General features: G+C 49.3%; 1 protein-coding gene across 2 annotated transcripts in view; it reads right to left on the bottom strand.

Annotated features, from left to right (window-relative positions):
- Positions 1–18,324, bottom strand: part of MICAL2 (microtubule associated monooxygenase, calponin and LIM domain containing 2) — a 198,102-nt gene that overhangs the window by 37,539 nt on the left and 142,239 nt on the right. The window contains exons 26-30 of one of the 2 annotated variants that reach the window (XM_016135436.2): positions 15,735–15,915; positions 13,982–14,163; positions 9,081–9,155; positions 4,303–4,448; positions 1,772–3,074 (exon numbers count right to left, since the gene is read on the bottom strand). In XM_016135436.2, the coding sequence (XP_015990922.2) occupies positions 1,772–3,074; positions 4,303–4,448; positions 9,081–9,155; positions 13,982–14,163; positions 15,735–15,915 (1,887 nt within the window). Of the gene's footprint in view, positions 1–1,771; positions 3,078–4,302; positions 4,449–9,080; positions 9,156–13,981; positions 14,164–15,734; positions 15,919–18,324 lie in introns of both variants that reach the window. The other variant, XM_016135437.2, reaches the window with a different exon arrangement.

Below are 18,324 nucleotides of genomic sequence, written 5' to 3'. Positions count from 1 at the left end.
AAAAAAAGTCGAGTAACACAATGGTTAGTAAAGGCACAGAAACGGCATTCTGATACTTGGCTGCTGGGAGTGTGAACTGGCACCTCTTCAATGGAGGGCAATCTGGCAATATCTATTACAATTCTCAATTCACACATCCTTTATTCCAGCATTTCTATTTCTAGGAATTTATTCTACAGATAAATTTTCACATATGCCAAATGGACTAAGTTCTTAATTATGGTACACTTTGTAATAGCAAAAGATTTGAAATGACCTAAACTTTCCATCAGAGGGGCCTGCCTACATAAATTATGGCACAAGTGCATAATGGAATACCACGCAGCTACAAAACAAAGGGGAAAGCTCTTTATGAACTAATATGTAATGATCTCCAAAATAAAAGTACAAAAAAGTGTGTACAATATGCTAGCATGTTGCATATTGTGAAAAAGAACATGATATGTAAATTTGCTTATATATTCATAAATTCCATCTGGAAGAAAGCCTAAGAACATGATAATATCTATCATCAGGAATAGGACCTCAATGGCTCAGGGACAAAGGAAGGGAGATAGGATATTCTGTGCCTTTTGTACCCTTTTATTTTGAACCATGTGAATGTATTATCTATCAAAAAATGCACGACCCATCAGAGTGTATGATGTGATCTAAAGAATGTAGTTTTTCAGCCTGTCCATCCTTATCCTAACTTGGCTGAAAATAAAGTCTCTTGTTAATCTGTATAGCTTTTTGATTAAGGCACCAAAGGAGAGAAGTAATTTTTTGCTTGAAAACTAAAGTTCCAAAATAAAAGTTAAGAAAATAAAACATTAGAAAAACAAAGTTGCTCAACCATAGGGATAGTTAAATCCCAATTTGTTTAAAGTAAGCAAACAAATACCCAACAACAAAAAGAAATCATGCGAGTGTTTCAACTTTGGCAAGGAGGAGGCGGGGTGAGAGAGTACATGTTGCTTTCTTTAGATATTTCCTCACTGTTGAATTATTCTGATTCTTTGGTGTACTAATTAATTTATAATTAAGAAAGATTATAAACAGATTTAAATATAAAAAAGCCTAAGTTTCCATTGGTAACCGAATATACATAAACACATTTAAGCTACTGATAAAAAAAAAAAATACAAGTTTAAAAGAGGCACCATATTTTGACTAGTAAAATAGCAGCATTTAAAAAATATGATACTCAATGCAGAGTGTGGTGAAAAAAGTACTCTCACACATTCTTGTAGAATATAAACTGGTACTTTTCCTTTGTTTTAACTGAAATTTACAACATGCAATTATAAGAAATAACATGGAGAGGTCTCCTGTATCCTTTACCCACAGCGTTCTCTTTTAAAGAACAATATGTCTGTAAGTTAAACAATAAGAAAACAGTTCATTAAATGATATCATAGCCACTAGATAGAATATTCTACAGCCATTTAATCACATTTATGTAGACTGTGTGGTAATTAGCTTAATAGCTATAATTTAATATTGATTTAAAAAATACAAAATTTAATGCACAACTTAGTAAAAAAACATGAACAATGAGTGGGAAAGTGGTCGAATTATAGTTAAATCGTTGTCACTTTCAAAACTTCTTATAATTTCAAATTTAATTTTTTAAATATTTTTCATATTTTTCAAATTCAAATTTTCCTACTTTTGTGAGAATTTAATTTGAGAAGCAAAACCAAGAGAAAGATGCTTGCTTATTCATCCAATAAAGATAACTAACCACCCAGCATGAGCTGTAGACATGCGTAAGGAAAGAGCCACTCACCTGCATCTCTCTCTGGAGGAGGATGGATCCTCTGCTCCAGGCAGGCACTACTGAGAGTGGGCTTGGCAATGTCCCCGAGCAGTGTCTTCCCCTTGGGGCTGCTAAAGAGGTCCCCGAGGTCCTTTCTTTGTATGGATTCTTGGAGGAAACTCTCAAAATATTTGTCTTTGAGTCTGAGGGAGGAAAAGAGCGGGATTCTTTTCTTCGGAACCCTAGAAACATCTGGGAATGTCTCTTGCAAACTCACTTTCTCGAGGAGTGTGGGGACATCTTCCATCTTGTTGCAGGATGGGGATGTGAATGCAGGAAACATCTTGGATCCCCGGTTGGGCAAACTACGGGTGCGGAGGGCAGGGTCCAGAGGGCCAGGGTCCGAGGGTTGGGCAGCCCTGGCATTCGGGGTGCCCAGGGAGAAGAAGGCTGAGGCCCTGTTGGCCGAGTCTCTCCCAGGGCACTGCTGGTCCCAGTCTTTATTGGAGCTGGGTTTCCGCAGGCTGAACGAGCGAGTGCAAGTGTGCGGCTGGCCGGTGGTCGAGGCCTTTGACTCTGGCTTGGCCCAGGCCTTCCTCCCGCCTTCAGAGTTGGGGAGGAGGGGCCCCAGCGACCTTCGGATGGCATTTGCTATGAGCCGCAGTGGGGACTTGGGTGGAGCCACGCTTTGCTCTCCTGGAGTCCTTTCAGCTGGGGTCCCCATCTTCTCCTGAGCCTCTGTCTGGGCTGCTGGCAGAGTCTCTCTCACTGTCCGAGGGAGCAGCAAGGGCCGGACTGGTTTCAGCACACGGCCTCTTCTACCATTCTCAGCACTTTCCTGGGAAAGTCTTGCCCCAGCTTCCAGGCGCAAACCCTCGGCACTGGAGTCATTCCAATCCAGCAACCTCGTCTTCTGCTCCTGAGTGAGGACCAACTTCTTTAAATTGAACTTCTTCCCCTCTGCCGGCTCTGACCCATCCTCCTCTCCCCTCCTGGAATCAGTATGCCCATCTCCTAGGTCCTCTCCAGCCCAGAGAGACAATTCTTGATCTGGTAAACACTTGTCCTTCTCCGCAATGGGGTGTGGGCCTGTATGGATGCTTCTCGTGTCCCCAAGAGGGGCCTCTGCTTCCTGACATCCATCAGAAGCCATCTCTACAGGGATGGGTTGCCTGGGGCTTGCAAGGCCATCTCCACCGGGCCTCACCAGGCAGTATTCTGCCCGCTCCAGCACTTGGCCATGAGGCAGGTACAGAGGGATTTCCTTTGGCGCTCCTTGGGCTCTGGCTCTCCTCAGGAAGATAGGGGTAGGAGTAAAATGACCTCTTGAGACCTGCTGGACAAAAAATAAGGGATTTAGAAATTTCCGCCACTGATTTATATGAGGAAGGCACATTTCAGTCTAGGGCTCCCTTCCCTCCCTCTCTTCGGATCTCAGATACCCAAGTCAAAAAGAATTCTCCCTAGGGTGATTTCAAAGTGCTGTTCTTTGTTCAAGTGGCTGCCTTGGGACCTTCCGGGATCTGCCTGGAGCCCTTGTATCGGCACTGATCAAAGGCTTTTCTGGGTCTTGGATTAGGCGTGTAAGAAGCCCGAAGGCAAGGCAAAGGTACTGACAAGCTCCTGTGCCAGTGAAGGTAGAGCTGACTCAGCCCCTGTGTGTGGCCAGCACACCGGGGAGAACAGAGTCCCCTTGGCTTGCTCAACCATGTTCCCCACTAACAGGCGCATTCTGCCCACAGGTATATTCATTCCTCCAGCTATGGAGAAACCAAGGCTCCTTCCTTGGAGCCTATGGAGGTAAGGAGACACGGCTACCCTTCTGGGCCGGAGCTGTGGCGGCAGGATGGCCCTTAGGACCTTCCAATAACTTTTGAAATCCTAGCTCATGTCTCATTTCTAGCATGGCTCTTGGAAAAGGAAGACCATAGGTGGTTTCTAGAAGGAGTGGCTAAGCTCTGCCAAGAGGTATGACCGAGGGGCAGGTCATGTGACAGGAGCCTCACAAGAGCATGCACCCTTTCGTCTGTGTGCTCTACTTCCCGCAGCCTAGAGCAGGGTCTGATAGTTCATGGAGCCCTGAGAAACCCGTGAAGGAAAGAGTCCAGCCCTGTGCTTCCCAGTGATGCCATTTCTGTTCAAGGTGGATGTTTCTTCCAAGGATCTCAGAGGCTCCCAAAGGTACCCTTAGGTCTATGCCTGCCATCCCACGGCTGCCAGCTCCTAACACCCCTCAGTGAGGTCCTCCAGGGCACAGCATATACCCTAGCATCTGTGCATCCCACAGCCCAGCCCAGATTCCATACTCTGTCAAGTTTGCTCAGTGCGCGATGGAGTGGTGGTGCCCTGGCAGGTGGCTGAGAAGCAGCAGAAGGAGCTTTTGTGAAAGGGACTCATGCAGGAGGCCTGGGGGGCAGACTCTTGACAGAGCAGCTCTCTGGCCCTGCCTTTGCAATGGGGTGACCTAAGAGCGCTAAGAATCCAGAGTAAAGCGTGAAAGTGGGAGAAGTAGAGGCAGCTCGCTTTCCTAGCACTTGTGCAGGGCTCTGAGGGGCACTTACGTAAGGTGGGGAGGAACCATCCAGAGTATTCCCTGGGACTCCGCCTGAAGAAGATGGAGGAGAAGACGAAGCAGAAGATGAGGATGGAGAAGGAGAAGCTTCCTTTGGAGGTGACACAGTTCGTTTGTTGTTTATCGGTGTCAAACCTACCAAGGAAAGAACACGTTGTCCATTACAGAGTTGTTATTACCTTATTTTACCATGAAAAGGGGAGGTTTTGAGTGAAGCACCAACTCTATAAATGCGGTCAGAGAGAGGAAGCTTTCAGGGGTGGATTAGAGGCCCCAGTGCCCACAGATTGGGACTCGAGGCAGGGGCATAGGAGTGGCAGCTCCTGTGGGAGAAAGGGGTCCCAGGATGAAGAGTGTAAACATCGCTGTGTTTCACACTCATGTGAGAATATTCCTGAGAGATGAAACAGGAAGCCCCAAGGTGTTTCTTAGAAATAAACATCTACTGCTAGGATTCCCCTAAAGCCATTATGGCCAGGGGTTGGGGCTGCATTAAGTCGCTTAGTCAGTAAACTACCTGAGGCCTTTTCCCACACAAAGCCCGGATCATTAGCTCTGGGCACTGAACAGGATAGGCGGTCACTGCTAATGAAATGAGCTCTTCCTTCTCACATGTGTGCCAAGCGGCTCTCAGACGAGATGGTTAGTTTGAGATTTTAAGAGAACCCAAGGGAGAGAGGTTATAATGAGTATCAAATCATTTGAAGCGTATGGAGTGGAGTTTGTGCCAAGCTCTTATTGGTCAGGGAACAAACGAGATGTGGTGTATGTGCTCAGAGTGACATGAGAAAGGAGTGTGGCCAGCCCGGAGGACGAGCCTAATTCTGAACTGTGGGAAATGAAATCAATTAGTCTAGCGACAGCAGAATTCTGGACATTTGTAGCCTACAAGATTCATCTCTTTTTCTTTCTCTCTTTTGACATCTCTCATGAGTACACACACACAAACGTGCGCGCGCGCACACACACACGCACACATATGCTCCCCAGTAACCTTAAATCTAAAATCTTAAGCATTTTGGTTCCATATTGGACCATTTCGGTAATCTGCCCTCAAAGGGATTCAGGCAATGCCATGCTCTGTTTCAGATCTTCCCCCTCAGCGTCTGATGCTTCAGCCTAGCCAATGCTCCCCTGAACCCACCTCGCACGTAGAGGCTGCCCAGGACCGCTGTTGCTAGCTACTTCTCTTGGCTACTCCCGGCTGCTCAACTGACCCATTCCAATTTTCCTCCGAAGTGTCCAGCTTTCAGATTTTAGCTCTCTTCCTAATCCAATAAAGTTCTCTGGCCTCAGTTTCCCTAAACTTTGGGTGAGGGGCTTCTCCTCTGGGACCCACACAGGCCAGGCCAAACCTGAGCTCTGACCCAAGAAGCATTCCTTTAAGGCCCATTCGCACAGGGGACCACACAGGGGGATTTTCAGTAGTCCGTCCTGCTTTCCCCACACAGAAATGCTAGCATGGCAGAGTAGGCAGCCCAGGCCTGGGCTCTGAAAAGATGGCCACCACAGGTATGGCCAGTAAGGGCCCAATGAGAAACTCGTCAGAATACTTTGGAAGGAAAAGATAACTCAAGGGGACAGATCTGAGGGTGGCAGGAAGGCACTGCTGGGGAGAAAGACCACTGACTGCCAGGAGCCGATGCCGGGGAGGCATCTGGCCAGCCAGCCTATTACCCAAACCCCCATCTCAGCCCTTGAACCTCCATCTCAGCCCACAGCTTAGATGGTTCAAGCCTAAAAAGGCAAAAGATGTGAGTCAGTTGTTGCCTCGCTTCCTGTCCTCAGCTTGCCAAATTCCTGCCAAATTCCTTCTCCTCCTCCTCCTCACCCCCTCATTCTCATCTTCTGCCACCTCTTGAATCAAACTCCTGAACTTTTCTCAAAGTCCCCTCAGCTTAACAAACTGCCTTTGTGTTACCCTAAGGAGCTCTCTGGGAACCTTCTGATACAGAACCAGGGACACCTTGGCAACCAAGCCTGACAGGAAAGCCTTGGGGTTCCCAAGGTCATGACCCAGGAGCTGCTCCCTCTCTACCTCTCCCTAATCCCCACCCCCCCACCCAAGCTAGCAGGGTCTCTTCCCACAGGCACTGTTCATGCACGTTCTTAAGGGGAACTTGGAGAGACGGGGCTAACAAAACACCCGCCATTCTAGCTGCTGTTTGGGAGGTGGGTGCTGCACTGGAGGGGAAACCGAGAGCAGAACTGAGAGGTCACGTGGACTCTCACTTGCCTGAGGTGACTAATGTCCTCGGCTTCCCTCAGAGAATGGTCAAGGGGAGCCTGGAACCCTCCTTTACTCCCACACCAGCTACCTGACACTGAGCAACTTTCTTAATCCCTCTGTTTTCTCAATCAGAAAATGAGAAGTCTAGTGCTGCTTTGGGGGAGGTTGAAGGAATAAAATGAGATAAAAAGAGGTGCCCATTGCAGGATGCAAAGTGAGTGCTACGTGCTGGCTGAACATTAATTCCATCCCCTTCCCTTCCTTCCATGCATACAAGTGGTGTCTAATAAGGACGCTGCTGAACCGCTGACCAGTTCCAGAGGGGGCTGCACACCCACCCCAGCCAGAATTTCTCTAACTCCTGGGCCCAGCAACTCCTCATTCATCAACTCACATCCTTCTCCGCTGCCTCTTCCTTTTCATTAAAACCTGGCATGGCCCAGTCAGGGCTGCCCTGCCGTGTGCAGGGGCCTCAGTCCTGGGTGCCCCCGGTCCTTCAGGTCCCTTTGTGCAAAGGGGGTTGGTGAGCAGACCAGGGCCTGGATTATAGCCTCATGTTCCGTCTGGGTCAGGTGCCTCTTCTCTGGGCCCTCTCGCAATGGTGACCTTTCCCCTTGATCCTAGAGATCATTCTGGTGGACATGGTCAGCTAGGGGAGGGTGCCGATGGCAGTCACACAGAACCAGCCTTGCTGGGGCAGTGAATGGAGAGAGGAGATGGTACCCCATGTTCTGCTCCCTACTATGGGACCAGCCTGCCCAGTGAGGTTTCCTTAGGGGAAAAATGAAGATGAACGAAAAGGACAGCTCTAGTGGCTTTCAGCTCTGGGGATTTTCACAAAGACTGGGACGCAAGGGTGCCGCTTCCCAGAATTTGGAGTGCAGGCAATGGCTCGGATCCTCCCATAGTCTTGGAGCGCCCTCTAGGGGTGGGAGTGTGCACAGGCCTCAATCCCTGTGCTTCATCTGTTCCTGCACTCAGTCCAGCCTGCTTGCTCCCTGGTTAGTTTGTTCATTCATTTGTTCGCTCTTTTGTTTGTACATTTGTTCATTTGTTTGTTTGCTTGCCCATTCACTCATTCATTCATTATTCATTCATCTGGCAAGGACTAGGTGCCTCTTTTGGACCAGGTCCATGCCAGACACTAGGCCCCTAGAAACGATTCAAACTCAAGGCCTGCCCTCAAAGAGAATCAAAACCTGATACTCCTGGGACAACTATAGACACAGCTGAGGTCCTCAGGCCCATCTTGAAAACCATCCTGCTGGTTAGCAGTCCCCTCTGTCCTGCGCCTCCTTCAGCACCCTGACCTTGCTGTGAGGGTCCCCCACCGGACTCCCTGCTCTTACTCCAGACTGGGAAATTCTTGAGGGCAAGTACAATCCCCTGGCGCTGGTGGCCCTCGGTAAAGGCGACTGGAGGCACTGCAATGGAATCTGCACCCAGAAGGGCTCACCCATGAAAAGAATCCCCGAGACTGAGGGAGCGGTGGGGTGGGGCAGTAAACGAGAAGGCTGAAGAGAAGGGCCTGGCCCACGCTTTCGGTAAACATTGGCTGGCTCCTTCGCCTCGTTCTCGCTGCCTGGGGCTATAAGGCAATGCAAGAGTCATTTTAGGTTGCCTTGTCCCCAGGTATGCAGCCCTGATCCAGCTCCAGAGACACCCACTGTTGACTCAGAAGAAAGGAGTCAACTAAACTAGCACTCTGTTCTGACTACAACTACGTTTCTTTTTCAGAAACCCTCGTCTAACCCATGGCTTTCTTGGGTCCACCTCTCCTCGAGCCAGGCCCGGAGAGGGGCCTGGGGGCAGGAGGAGGTGAAAGGCAGCAATGGACTTAGACTCGAATGAAGAGTCTCGACCCCTCTCTCTGGACCAGAGAGGGAATCCCTGCTCTGTACTTGCTTCAGTGCTCCAGGAATGTGGGCAGCCCTGGGATGAACTGCAACGGCGTGAGTGGTCACTGCGCCCCCTAGCGGGAGCATGTTGCCATGGCACCTGCCGCAGGCCCTGGTCCACATCCAGCCCGCTCTTCTCTGGGATGCTGGGTCCACAGCCTGCTCAGAAAAAGGAGCAGAGCAGCGTGTGTCTGTGCATTTATGCGTGCTTGCATGCATGCGTGTGCTCATGCGTGTGTGTCTTCCTTCACTGCTTTCCCTGTGATTGCATGGCGTTAAGTGGACGCAGCCAGCCCAACTCCAGGGTGCTAAATCAAAACATACAGAGACCCTGGGCCTCAGTTTCCTCATCTGTTTCAAAAGCGTGGAGCTGATATGCTAAGGTCCCTTCCAAGTGTAATTGCAGAATTCTAAGACTCCATGATTCCAGAGTGGGGAGTAAGGGGGAGGGAAGGTCTCGAATCCCTTGGAAAACACTCCCTCTAGTTAGCCGCAGCAAAGGGTCGCCCTCATTTTTCTTGCCTTGCTCCTCACTTCTAGGAGGCCGGGTCAGAGAGGCCATGTAAGGAATGAGAGTTAATCAGAGAACTCCTGCCTACCTCCGCCCCCACTTCCACCCCCAGAGAACTCATGACTCACTGGACTGGAATTTTTTTCTCCAGCTCTGGTATTTGCTGGGAGTTGGAGACTGGATGCTGTTTGCCCGTTGCAGAGCTGTAGTGAAAAAGAAAAAAGAAAAGGGTGGGGAAGAAGGGAGGGATAAAGTCTGTTAAAAGTGTAGAAAAGGGAGTTTTCTTCAATGGTCCTTTTACCAAAAGTTAATCAGCTAATGGCGTAACTAACTAAACTGCGTCCTTCCCTCAGGCTACACCTTCCTGTGCCTGTAACACACACCTCCAACGTCTCATTCGTTTATTCATCAAATACTTATTGAGACCCTGCTATGGAACTGGTACTGCTACCTTTCAGGAAATGCCTCAAATTATGAGCCATCATTCTACCATGCCCACCATTAATAAGCATATAGATGTGCATGTGTTTATATGCACACATGTGCATACATCTATGTCCATATACATATAGGCATATATACAACATTTTTTTTTCAGCACAGCAGTTCAATGCTGAAGTCTCACATCTGTGTCTTGTCTATGCAATAGGTAAAACGAGAGCTGCTCTCATTGAAGGCTGGAAGCTGCAGAAAGCTCTGCCCTCAAAAACCCTTTGGGAACCAGTTTTAACTGAATCTCTAAATAGTCCATTGCCCCGATCCTCCTCTTGGCCTTGATTCCAGTAGGAACACAGGGGCTTGAGAATTAGCTGAGCAAAATGAACATTGCATGCAGAAGAAAATTACTTCACCAGCCTCTCGGATTTGGCCTCAAATCTGTAGTGGTTCCATCATGACCTTGAGAAAAAGAATGGGGATGATGCATGCCTGAATGCTCACACAGGTGGGACCAGGAAGCATGGAAGGAAACAAGCCCACAGGAGTTATGTGGGTGTGGGAGAAGGCGTGAATGCAGGCTGGCACAAGTCTCTCCCTCTCTTCCTCTCTCTGTAGAAAGCCCTAGATTTTACTTCGCTTCTGGCCAGCGCTCAGAGTTGGGTGTCAACTCTTACCAGTTGGGCCGTGCAGCCCAGGTAACAACCACTGCCTGGGCACTTCCCTTCCTCAGGACAAGATCCTGCAGCTGCTAGACTCTGGGTGCCCCTCCCTCCCTTTCTCCATTTGGAGATGCTTTGAGCCTGCTCAGTCTGGTGGGTTCCCAGTCCCACAGGCCAACTTTCATAATCACACCCATGGGTTTGAGGGGAGCCTGTGTGGACAGGCTCAGGGTGCATTCTCCCCATCTCCCCATTACAAGATGAACAGTCTGTCTACAATTTTGGTCCACTTCCTCCCCCCAAGTGCAGATCAGGGTTTTCCAGGCTGGTGTTTTATACAAGGAGCAGGCCGACCTCAAGCACAGCTACATCCTGCTGGGCAAAGTTTACCTCTTAATCACCAACAGGAGATGTTATTCAAGAAACAAAGAAGAGTGCTTAAACCTCTGATTGCTTCCCCTCAGCTTTTAACATTGTAAAATGGAACTTATTAGAAAGGCTAAAAGTCATGGGTGGTTTATAGGTGGCACGTGGACATATTTTTTAAATAGGAATAATAGGGTGGGTAATGATTTGATCTGATAATTTTAAGCAGAGGAAAGCAGAGCTGTTCCCTTCTTTTTAGCTTATATTTTACCTATATTTATCTAATCTATCCATATTATTTTAAGGGAATACTTTTGGAGACTTTCGGTGCGTGGCCCACTACAGAAGGAGTAAGAGGGTAAATATTGTGCCATATGGTGCTCATGATATCGTTTTATTGTTACAAACCAGCAGTGTCCTCCATAGGCCATTGGAACATCCTGTCATCAAATTATTGCCAGAAAAAAAAAAATGGACAAATACCAATTTTTCTAAATCAGAGTAATTTGTAGGGCAGATTGCCCTCCGAACTCTAACTGGTTTATGTCCAAGAACCCAGTGCACTAAGTCCATTCATTTAGTTGCTTAGGCATGCATTTGACAGCGAGCCCACCCGGGCAGGCCTCTGGGAAGCTGCTTTTCCGTGCTTCCCAAGGTGTAGGGCCGGGCTAGTCTCCTGCCGGGAAGCACCGGTGGGCATTAGAGTGTCTGACATGAGATGCAGACACTCTAGACCAGCTGAATCTGAATCTCTGAGTGCAAAGCTAGGAAACTGCCTTCTAAACAAGATTTTTAAGAACCACTAAACTAGGTGTTTCAGGAGAACATTACTGAGCATTTTCTATGGCTTCGTTAACACGGGACTTAAGTTCTATTTCAAACCAGCCTCTCGGGCACGCTCTATGCTAAAGAACTTTGAGGAGGCGATAGGTTCCTTGATGAATTGAGGTAGTCCCAGAGTCTTTTTTCAAATTGTAGCATAAACATATACAGCATAACCATTTTAATCATCTTTTAAGCGAATAGTTCAGTTGAATTAAGGATGTTCATATTGTCATGCGACCATCTATCTCCAGAACTTTTTTCTCATCCCAAACTGAAACTCTGTACCTATTAAACAATAACTTCTTCTCTACCCTTTCCCTCAGCTCCTGGTAAGTACCATTCTACTTTCTGTCTGTATGACTTTGACTGTTCTATGTACCTCATAGAGATGGAATAAAAAAATATTTGTCTTTTGTGTCTGGCTTATGTCACTTGGCATAATGACTTCAGGTTCATCCATGTTGTAGCATGTGTGAGAATTTCTTTTCTTTTTAAGGCTGAATAACATTCCATTGTGTAGATGTGGCAGAATTTCTTTATCCATTCACCTGCTGATGGAGAGCTGGGTCATGTCCCCTTTTGGTGATTGTGAATCACACTGCTTTGAGTATGGTGTACAAACCAGGGTTCTTTTTAAAGCAATATCCTGGTCTTGTTCAGCATTTCCTTGGCTCACCTCTGAGCCATTTATCCAGGTGAAAACTGCAATTAATGAAGTTCCCTAATACCCACAATGCTACATTACCTAGTAAAGTGATAGACTCGCCACAACCAGCAACACAAAACATAGCACTTAGACTCTGCCGGAGATTTGAACTTTACAACGTGGTCTGCCTAGCAATGATCAAAAACCAGGATGGGTGAAGATGAAACCGACAGACGACTGTTTGAAAGTCCTGTGGTCTCTCCACTTCTCTGTCTATCCTACATTTCATTTTGGAATTAAACTGGACTGTCAGGGACAAAATGCTTTGGCCAAACTGCCTTGTGCTCTCAGCTCAACCCCAATTCCCTGGGAGAACTGCTCTTGCCATGTTTGATTGTCATGACCTCCCCTGCCAGGAAAAATTGCCGCATGGAACAGACTCGGGAAAACTATGGCGGCACATTTTTCTGAGATGCTCAAGACATAATAACCTCTCAATGCCATCTATTTTCCATGAGCTGGAAAATACCTGCAGAGTGAAGCATTAGGAAGAGTGGCACCTGCTCTGAGGCTTGCCACTGTGAACCAATATTGTTTTTCTCTCGTGAACAATGAAATAATTATTTCTTTTTTAACTCTGGCTGCCAGAAAATTCAGAATCACATTTAAGATCCTACTAGAGCAGTAGTTTAGGACTATGGTCTTCCTCTCTGGAGTCTGTACCTCCTAAACTGTTTTAATTAACCCTGATCTTGAGGCTTTATCTTTCATTTATATAGACACATGATTTTGTTTTATGTCTTTCTTATAGAATTGTAAATTGCCTAAAATCCCCAGGCAATTGAGAAGAGAGGAGAAATGGAGAGAAGGATTAAAAGGCAGGCAGGCTTTGTATTACAAATGAGGAGGCTGGAGCCCCAGGAGGTGGGGGGCGGGGCCCACCTACGCCAAGTAGTACCCAGTCAGAAGCGGGCTGAACCCAGCTGGACACAGCACAGCGCTCTGTTCACTAAATGTGCTAAGCCTTTCCGAACAGGCCCACAAATGGTACTTAGCAAATGCGTCCTTTTTAAAAAACAAACAAACAAACAAACAAAAACGCTCATGGGGAGGGCAAATCCAGTTTTCAGGACTCTGGCCTCAGCCCTGGTCTTCCTGATCCATCACTTTCCCGGTGGTTCCTGTGAAACCAGCCCCCATGAGAACCTTTCTGGTTTCAGGTGAAAATCCTGCTCTCGGCCACCAGAGGGAAGCACAGGACAAGGTGAGCCCTGGCTCCCGCTCGGCCACTGAGGCCATGGGTATTGCTGGTGGCAAGTTTCTGTTAGCCTGTTCTTCCCACCCAGAGGTCACAATTTCTATTGACTGAATCAAAACACTTTATTCAAGGCCATCTTTATTTTTTTAAAGGGAACTCAGCACTAGGCCACACTGCTTACTAGCTGTGAGACCTCGGGAAAGCAGTCTATTTGCTCACCTGTAAACAGAGCTCCATATTACTTACCTCATAGGGTCATTCTGAGGATTGAAATGGGGTCATGCATGGGAATAAGCCTGCCGATTCTAGATGCTCAATGAAAGTGTGTTTATTATTGTGTAGGTAGTTTTAGTGCATTGTATAAGCCCCAAACACTGGTCATGGTCCTGTGTTGCCCTTAAGTAGCCCCAGGGAAGCTGTGCTACCTGGGGCTGCATGTGGTCTAACAGCAGCTGAGCCCGCCTCCCCTCCCTGGTGGGCTAGGAAGTGCCAGAGGGGCCCCCACGGAGACCACAAAGGAGGCAGGAAGGAGACTACTCCACTCAGGAGAGTCCTGGGACCTCTTTATCTTTGCCTGTGACACACAAAGCCAGCCAGTCTCCTCTGCCACCTTCTCATTCGAGATTCCAAAGGAGGCTGGGCCCGGATCCAGTGCCTTCACCCCCACTTGCATCCTAACCCTCAAAAGTCCCAGCCCCACTGCGTCTGAGCCTGAAGGTTAGGCCTCCTGCTACCTGCTCCTCCATGAGAAAAAACTGGCCGTGGGGCTGTCTACTCCCTCCCCAGGACCCAGGATCAAGCAGGCTCATCTCCTGTTCGGACAGGCTCTCTGCTCACCGTGCAGAGCTCTGGACTCCTCAGGGCGCTGTGGAAGGACTGCCCTGGCCAGGACCTCCCTCAGGGAGCTGTGCCAAGTGAGGGGCCTCGGTAGGAGTCGGGGTTCCGGCTGCCGGGGTCTCTCCTTGCAGGGCCCTGTACCAGAGGCCTCACTGCTGCCGTAGTTCAACTCTGTGTCAGAGCTAGAAGGAGGGAAGACACAGTGGGGTGAGCGAGGGGCCCTGCAATTCGCCCCCAAGCCCACACTGTGCCCTGCCCACCACTGCCTCCAGCGGATCATGGGGTTCTGGGGCAAGGGGGGTGGTTGAGTTGCCTCTGTAACCAACATCTGCCTCAGGCTTTGTTACAGGCTGAACTGTGTCCCCCCAAATTTATATTAAGTCCTAACCCTTAATACCTCAGAATATAACTGCACTTAAAGATAGGGTCTTTTAAAAGATAAATAAGTTAAAATGATGGCATCAGGGTGGGCCTTAGTCCAATACGGCTGGTGTCTTTACAAGAAGAGGAAATTAGGACACAGACAGGCACAGGAGAAAAATGCCATGTGAACATGCAGATAAGCCGGGAGAGGAGACTGGAGCACACCCTTCCCTCACACACCCAAAAGAAACCCACCCTGCCGAAATCTTAATCTGGCTTCCAGCTTCTAGAACTGAGAAAACAAATCTCTGTTGTTTAAGCCACCCAGTCTGTGGCACTTTATGGCAGCCTTAACAAACAAATACACGTGTGGATTTGAGCAGGAGAAAGAAGCCCAGCAAATGTGTGATAAAGTATTGGCATGAAGGCTGGTCTTCTTACCTTTTCCAGTCCCTGAGCTTGACCCATAGGCTTAACCCATAAGCTCTCTGGGGTAAAATGAGCTCATCATTAGGGACCTGGTCCTAAACCTGCGGGCACTTAAATACCGTTTGCTTCCCCTGGGAATGGATGGGTATGGGAAAGCCTACCTTGGGGAGAGTGGAAATATTTAACTTGGGTCTTAAATGACTGGCAGAAATTCAAGTGGCAGAGTGTGCTAGGCAGTGGGGACAGCACAAGCACAGTCCCAGGGGAAGAAAGTACAAAACCTGTCAGGCGGTGGCAGTTTAGTGAATATACATATTCTCTCCCTTTCTCTTTCTTTCTTTCTTTCTCTCTCGCTCTCTCTCTCTCTATATATATAATCTCCAGCATGCTTCTTTATATTAGGCCTCTGCCCCTTGTCTGTGGGCTTTGGTGGACTGTCTATCCATCAGACTGCCCAAACCCGCTGGTCATGGCATCCTGGTTCTGTTCGGTGAGCCCTAGAGGTGGGCATAAGGCATGGATGGTACCAATTGGAGTCCTACTTTGAAATCTAGATATATAAACATTAATCTATGAATGTGGGACGAACCCCTCAGTAGCCCGGAGGCCCACATGGAGACGACCTGTCTGTGGGTTGCTTTGATCTGACACGCAGCAGCCGTGTGAGTTTCCAGCTCCGGCCTCGCCTGCAGTGGGTACGGCCCTTGCATTTCCCCAGGAGCCGACATATTTCCCTTTGTCACATAAACTAGTTTGAGTTGTTCTACACACTTTACATATTACGTCTTTGATCTTACAACTCCCTATGAGACAGGTGCTCTAATTGTCCCCGTGTTATAGATGAGCAAGTGGAGGCACAGAGAGGTCACACTGCAAGTGAGTGACGAATTAAATCGGCCCCCGAGCGCTGCTCCCCTTGCCCAAGCCGTCCTGCCCCCGCCCTGCAGTGGCCTGAGCATACCTGCTGTCATCGCTGGTGACCAGGACACGCACAGCCAGCACGTCCTGCCCAGCCATGTCCTCCCCAGGGCTGATCCTCACTGAGGTCCATTCGGAGGGCAGGGGAGAGGTGGCTTCACCTTCCACATCGCCAGGGTCTGGCTCCGGGACACTCTTGGGCTTCTTGGGGGAGGTCGGCTCATCTGCTGAGAGGAGAAGAGGGTCTAGAGAGACGACGGGCATGGGAGCCCTGCAGGGTGCCTGCTCCCCCTCCAGAGGCTTGGGCGAGCTGCTGGCCGGGGCTGGGTTGTGTCCCTGGCTCTTTACTCCCTCCCTGTAGCAGAGTTACGCTTCATCCTATGACCTCGCAGTCCTTCCCACTAGAGGAGGTGAGGTGTGCCTTCTGGCCCAACTGACGTGAAGTTTGACCATAAGGCTTGCTTTGACCAGTGGAAATTAGTGAATGTGGTGTGACTGGTGGCTTTAAATGGCCTTGCTATTTGGCTCGTCCACCCACACTCCTGCTACTTTGCCACTTCCCCTTACACCTTGGTCCCTGACTGTACGCACATGGAACAGATCTAGACCCAACCTATGGCTTGGAGTCCGGCCTAGCCAATTCCACAAAGCCCAGGCCACCTTCAGACCTGCAGCCTGAAGCAGAGCCACCCAGTCAACCCACAGACCCCTCAACAAGAAAAAGAAATGCTACGAGCCACTGAGAATTTGGAGGCTTGTTACACAGAAGTACTGTAGCAGAGATCTGACTCTGTACCTGGCTGATACCTGAGTACAGGTGTGTGTGCCCGTGAGCTGCACATACAAATACTTTTATAGTCAGCAGATGCTACTGATTCAGACTTGTGCTGATGATTTGGAGATGAATCAGACATGGTCTCTGCCTTTAAGGATCTCTGTCCATCCAACGGGGGAGATAAGGCACATTCACAGGTATCCACATTACAAGGCAGACCATCTAAGAATGAGGCCCAGACAAGGTGGAAAGAGAGAACGACCTATTTTAATGCAGTAAATGCTTTGGGGCGAAGGCACCATTTTAACGAGGCTTGAGGATGAGAAGGATTTGGACAAACAGAAAAGGGAGAGGTGGTGCTCCACGGGGTGGACTTCTGTGAGCGACAGCAAGCCCTGCCATCTGCATGGGAACCGGAGACAAGTCCATGTGGCTGGAGGGTGGGAAGGACTAGAAAAGAAAGCCGTGGAAAATGACGGCCTTGACATCGGTCGAGAAGGGCCTCGAATGGCAAGGTGAAGAGTGGATTGCTCTCCAAGAACGCCCACCGAAGGGTTGAGAGGTAGGGACTGGCATTATCAAATTTTCCGCATGGAAAGATGGCTCTGGTTGTAATGTGGAAGGCAGACTGCAGGACCCGCAAGGAGGAGAGAGGGAGACCAGCGAGAAAACCTAAAGGCTGAGGACAAAAACACGTGGTTGGAGGAGAGGAAAGTAAGGGAGTTGAGAGCATCCTGGCAGGATGGGGCAGCTGCAGGCAGAGGTGACCTGTGCCAGGATGCAGTGGCATCAGACCCATGGCCCCTACACCCCAGGAACCAGCCACACCTGCGAGGAACACCCCATGGGTCTGCTTCTCTCCTTCCTCCTCCCAGAGTTTAGATTTTGCCAGCACAGCTGAGGGATGGAACAGGGTGAGGGCTGAGTGGCTTCCTGGGCTTCTGGAGGAATGGGGGCATGGCTGACTGATCACCTCTCAGGACTGCAATGCTGGGGCCAGCATCTCTCACAGGGGAGCCCTGCCATCTGCAGACATCAGTGGAGGGGCTGCTGGGCACTGGGAGGTGGAGGCTTTGTGGAAAAGAAGCTGATGCTTTCTCTGGTCACTACCTTGACTAGGCAAAAGGCTCCAAAGGAGGACATGCTCTTCTTCTCCTTCTGCCCCCCCCCCCCCCCCCCCCCGCCCCAAGGCCTGGACCATAGGCTACAGCTGGGTCTCAGGTTCAGTGCCTCTCCTCAAGCTTCTACTCCCAGGCACCTCTTTTTTCTTTTCCATTCCTGCGCACTCCTGTCCACCTGCACATACCAGAAACGCTAACTGCAGCGGTTCTAGTGCTAGTAACAGAAGTAATCCAAAGATAGTGACAGAAGCAACACCAACTCATCATCCAGTGCCCACGTGCCTGCCCAGCACCTTATGTCTATCACCTCTAACATCCTGCACCCTGAAAGGGCAGTACTGTCATCTTCATCGCATGAGCAGAGGAACATGAAGTCCAGAGAGTAACTCAGCCAGAGGCACCCAGTGAGTCAGCTGGATCAGCCTCTGCTAGGACACAGAGCAGCTCCAGGTGAAGGAACAGGGTGTGCTCACCTGTGCCACCTGCCCCAGGGCTGGCTGCTCTTTGCTCTGGACTTCTCCTTGTCTGTGGTCATAGGGAGAACCCAGGACGACTATGGGGGCTGCCAAGGCACGAGGTACATGGGGGTGGGGGCTGAGAACAGTCCAGCACTTCCCAGGTCAGCTGTCCTGGCCTCCCAGAGGGAAGGTCTGCTCAGAGCCGAGCATCTCAGTTTCCTCTCAGAGCTCTGGCCGGACACCTGCTCCGCGGTGAAAGATGAGACTCCAGAGGCAGAG

This window comes from Rousettus aegyptiacus, unplaced genomic scaffold (genome assembly GCF_014176215.1).
Source record: "Rousettus aegyptiacus isolate mRouAeg1 unplaced genomic scaffold, mRouAeg1.p scaffold_m13_p_5, whole genome shotgun sequence".
In the NCBI taxonomy this organism is placed as follows: Eukaryota; Metazoa; Chordata; class Mammalia; order Chiroptera; family Pteropodidae; genus Rousettus; species Rousettus aegyptiacus.
The sequence above is the reverse complement of the archived record's forward strand: the minus strand, read 5'-3'. Positions and strand labels throughout refer to the sequence as shown.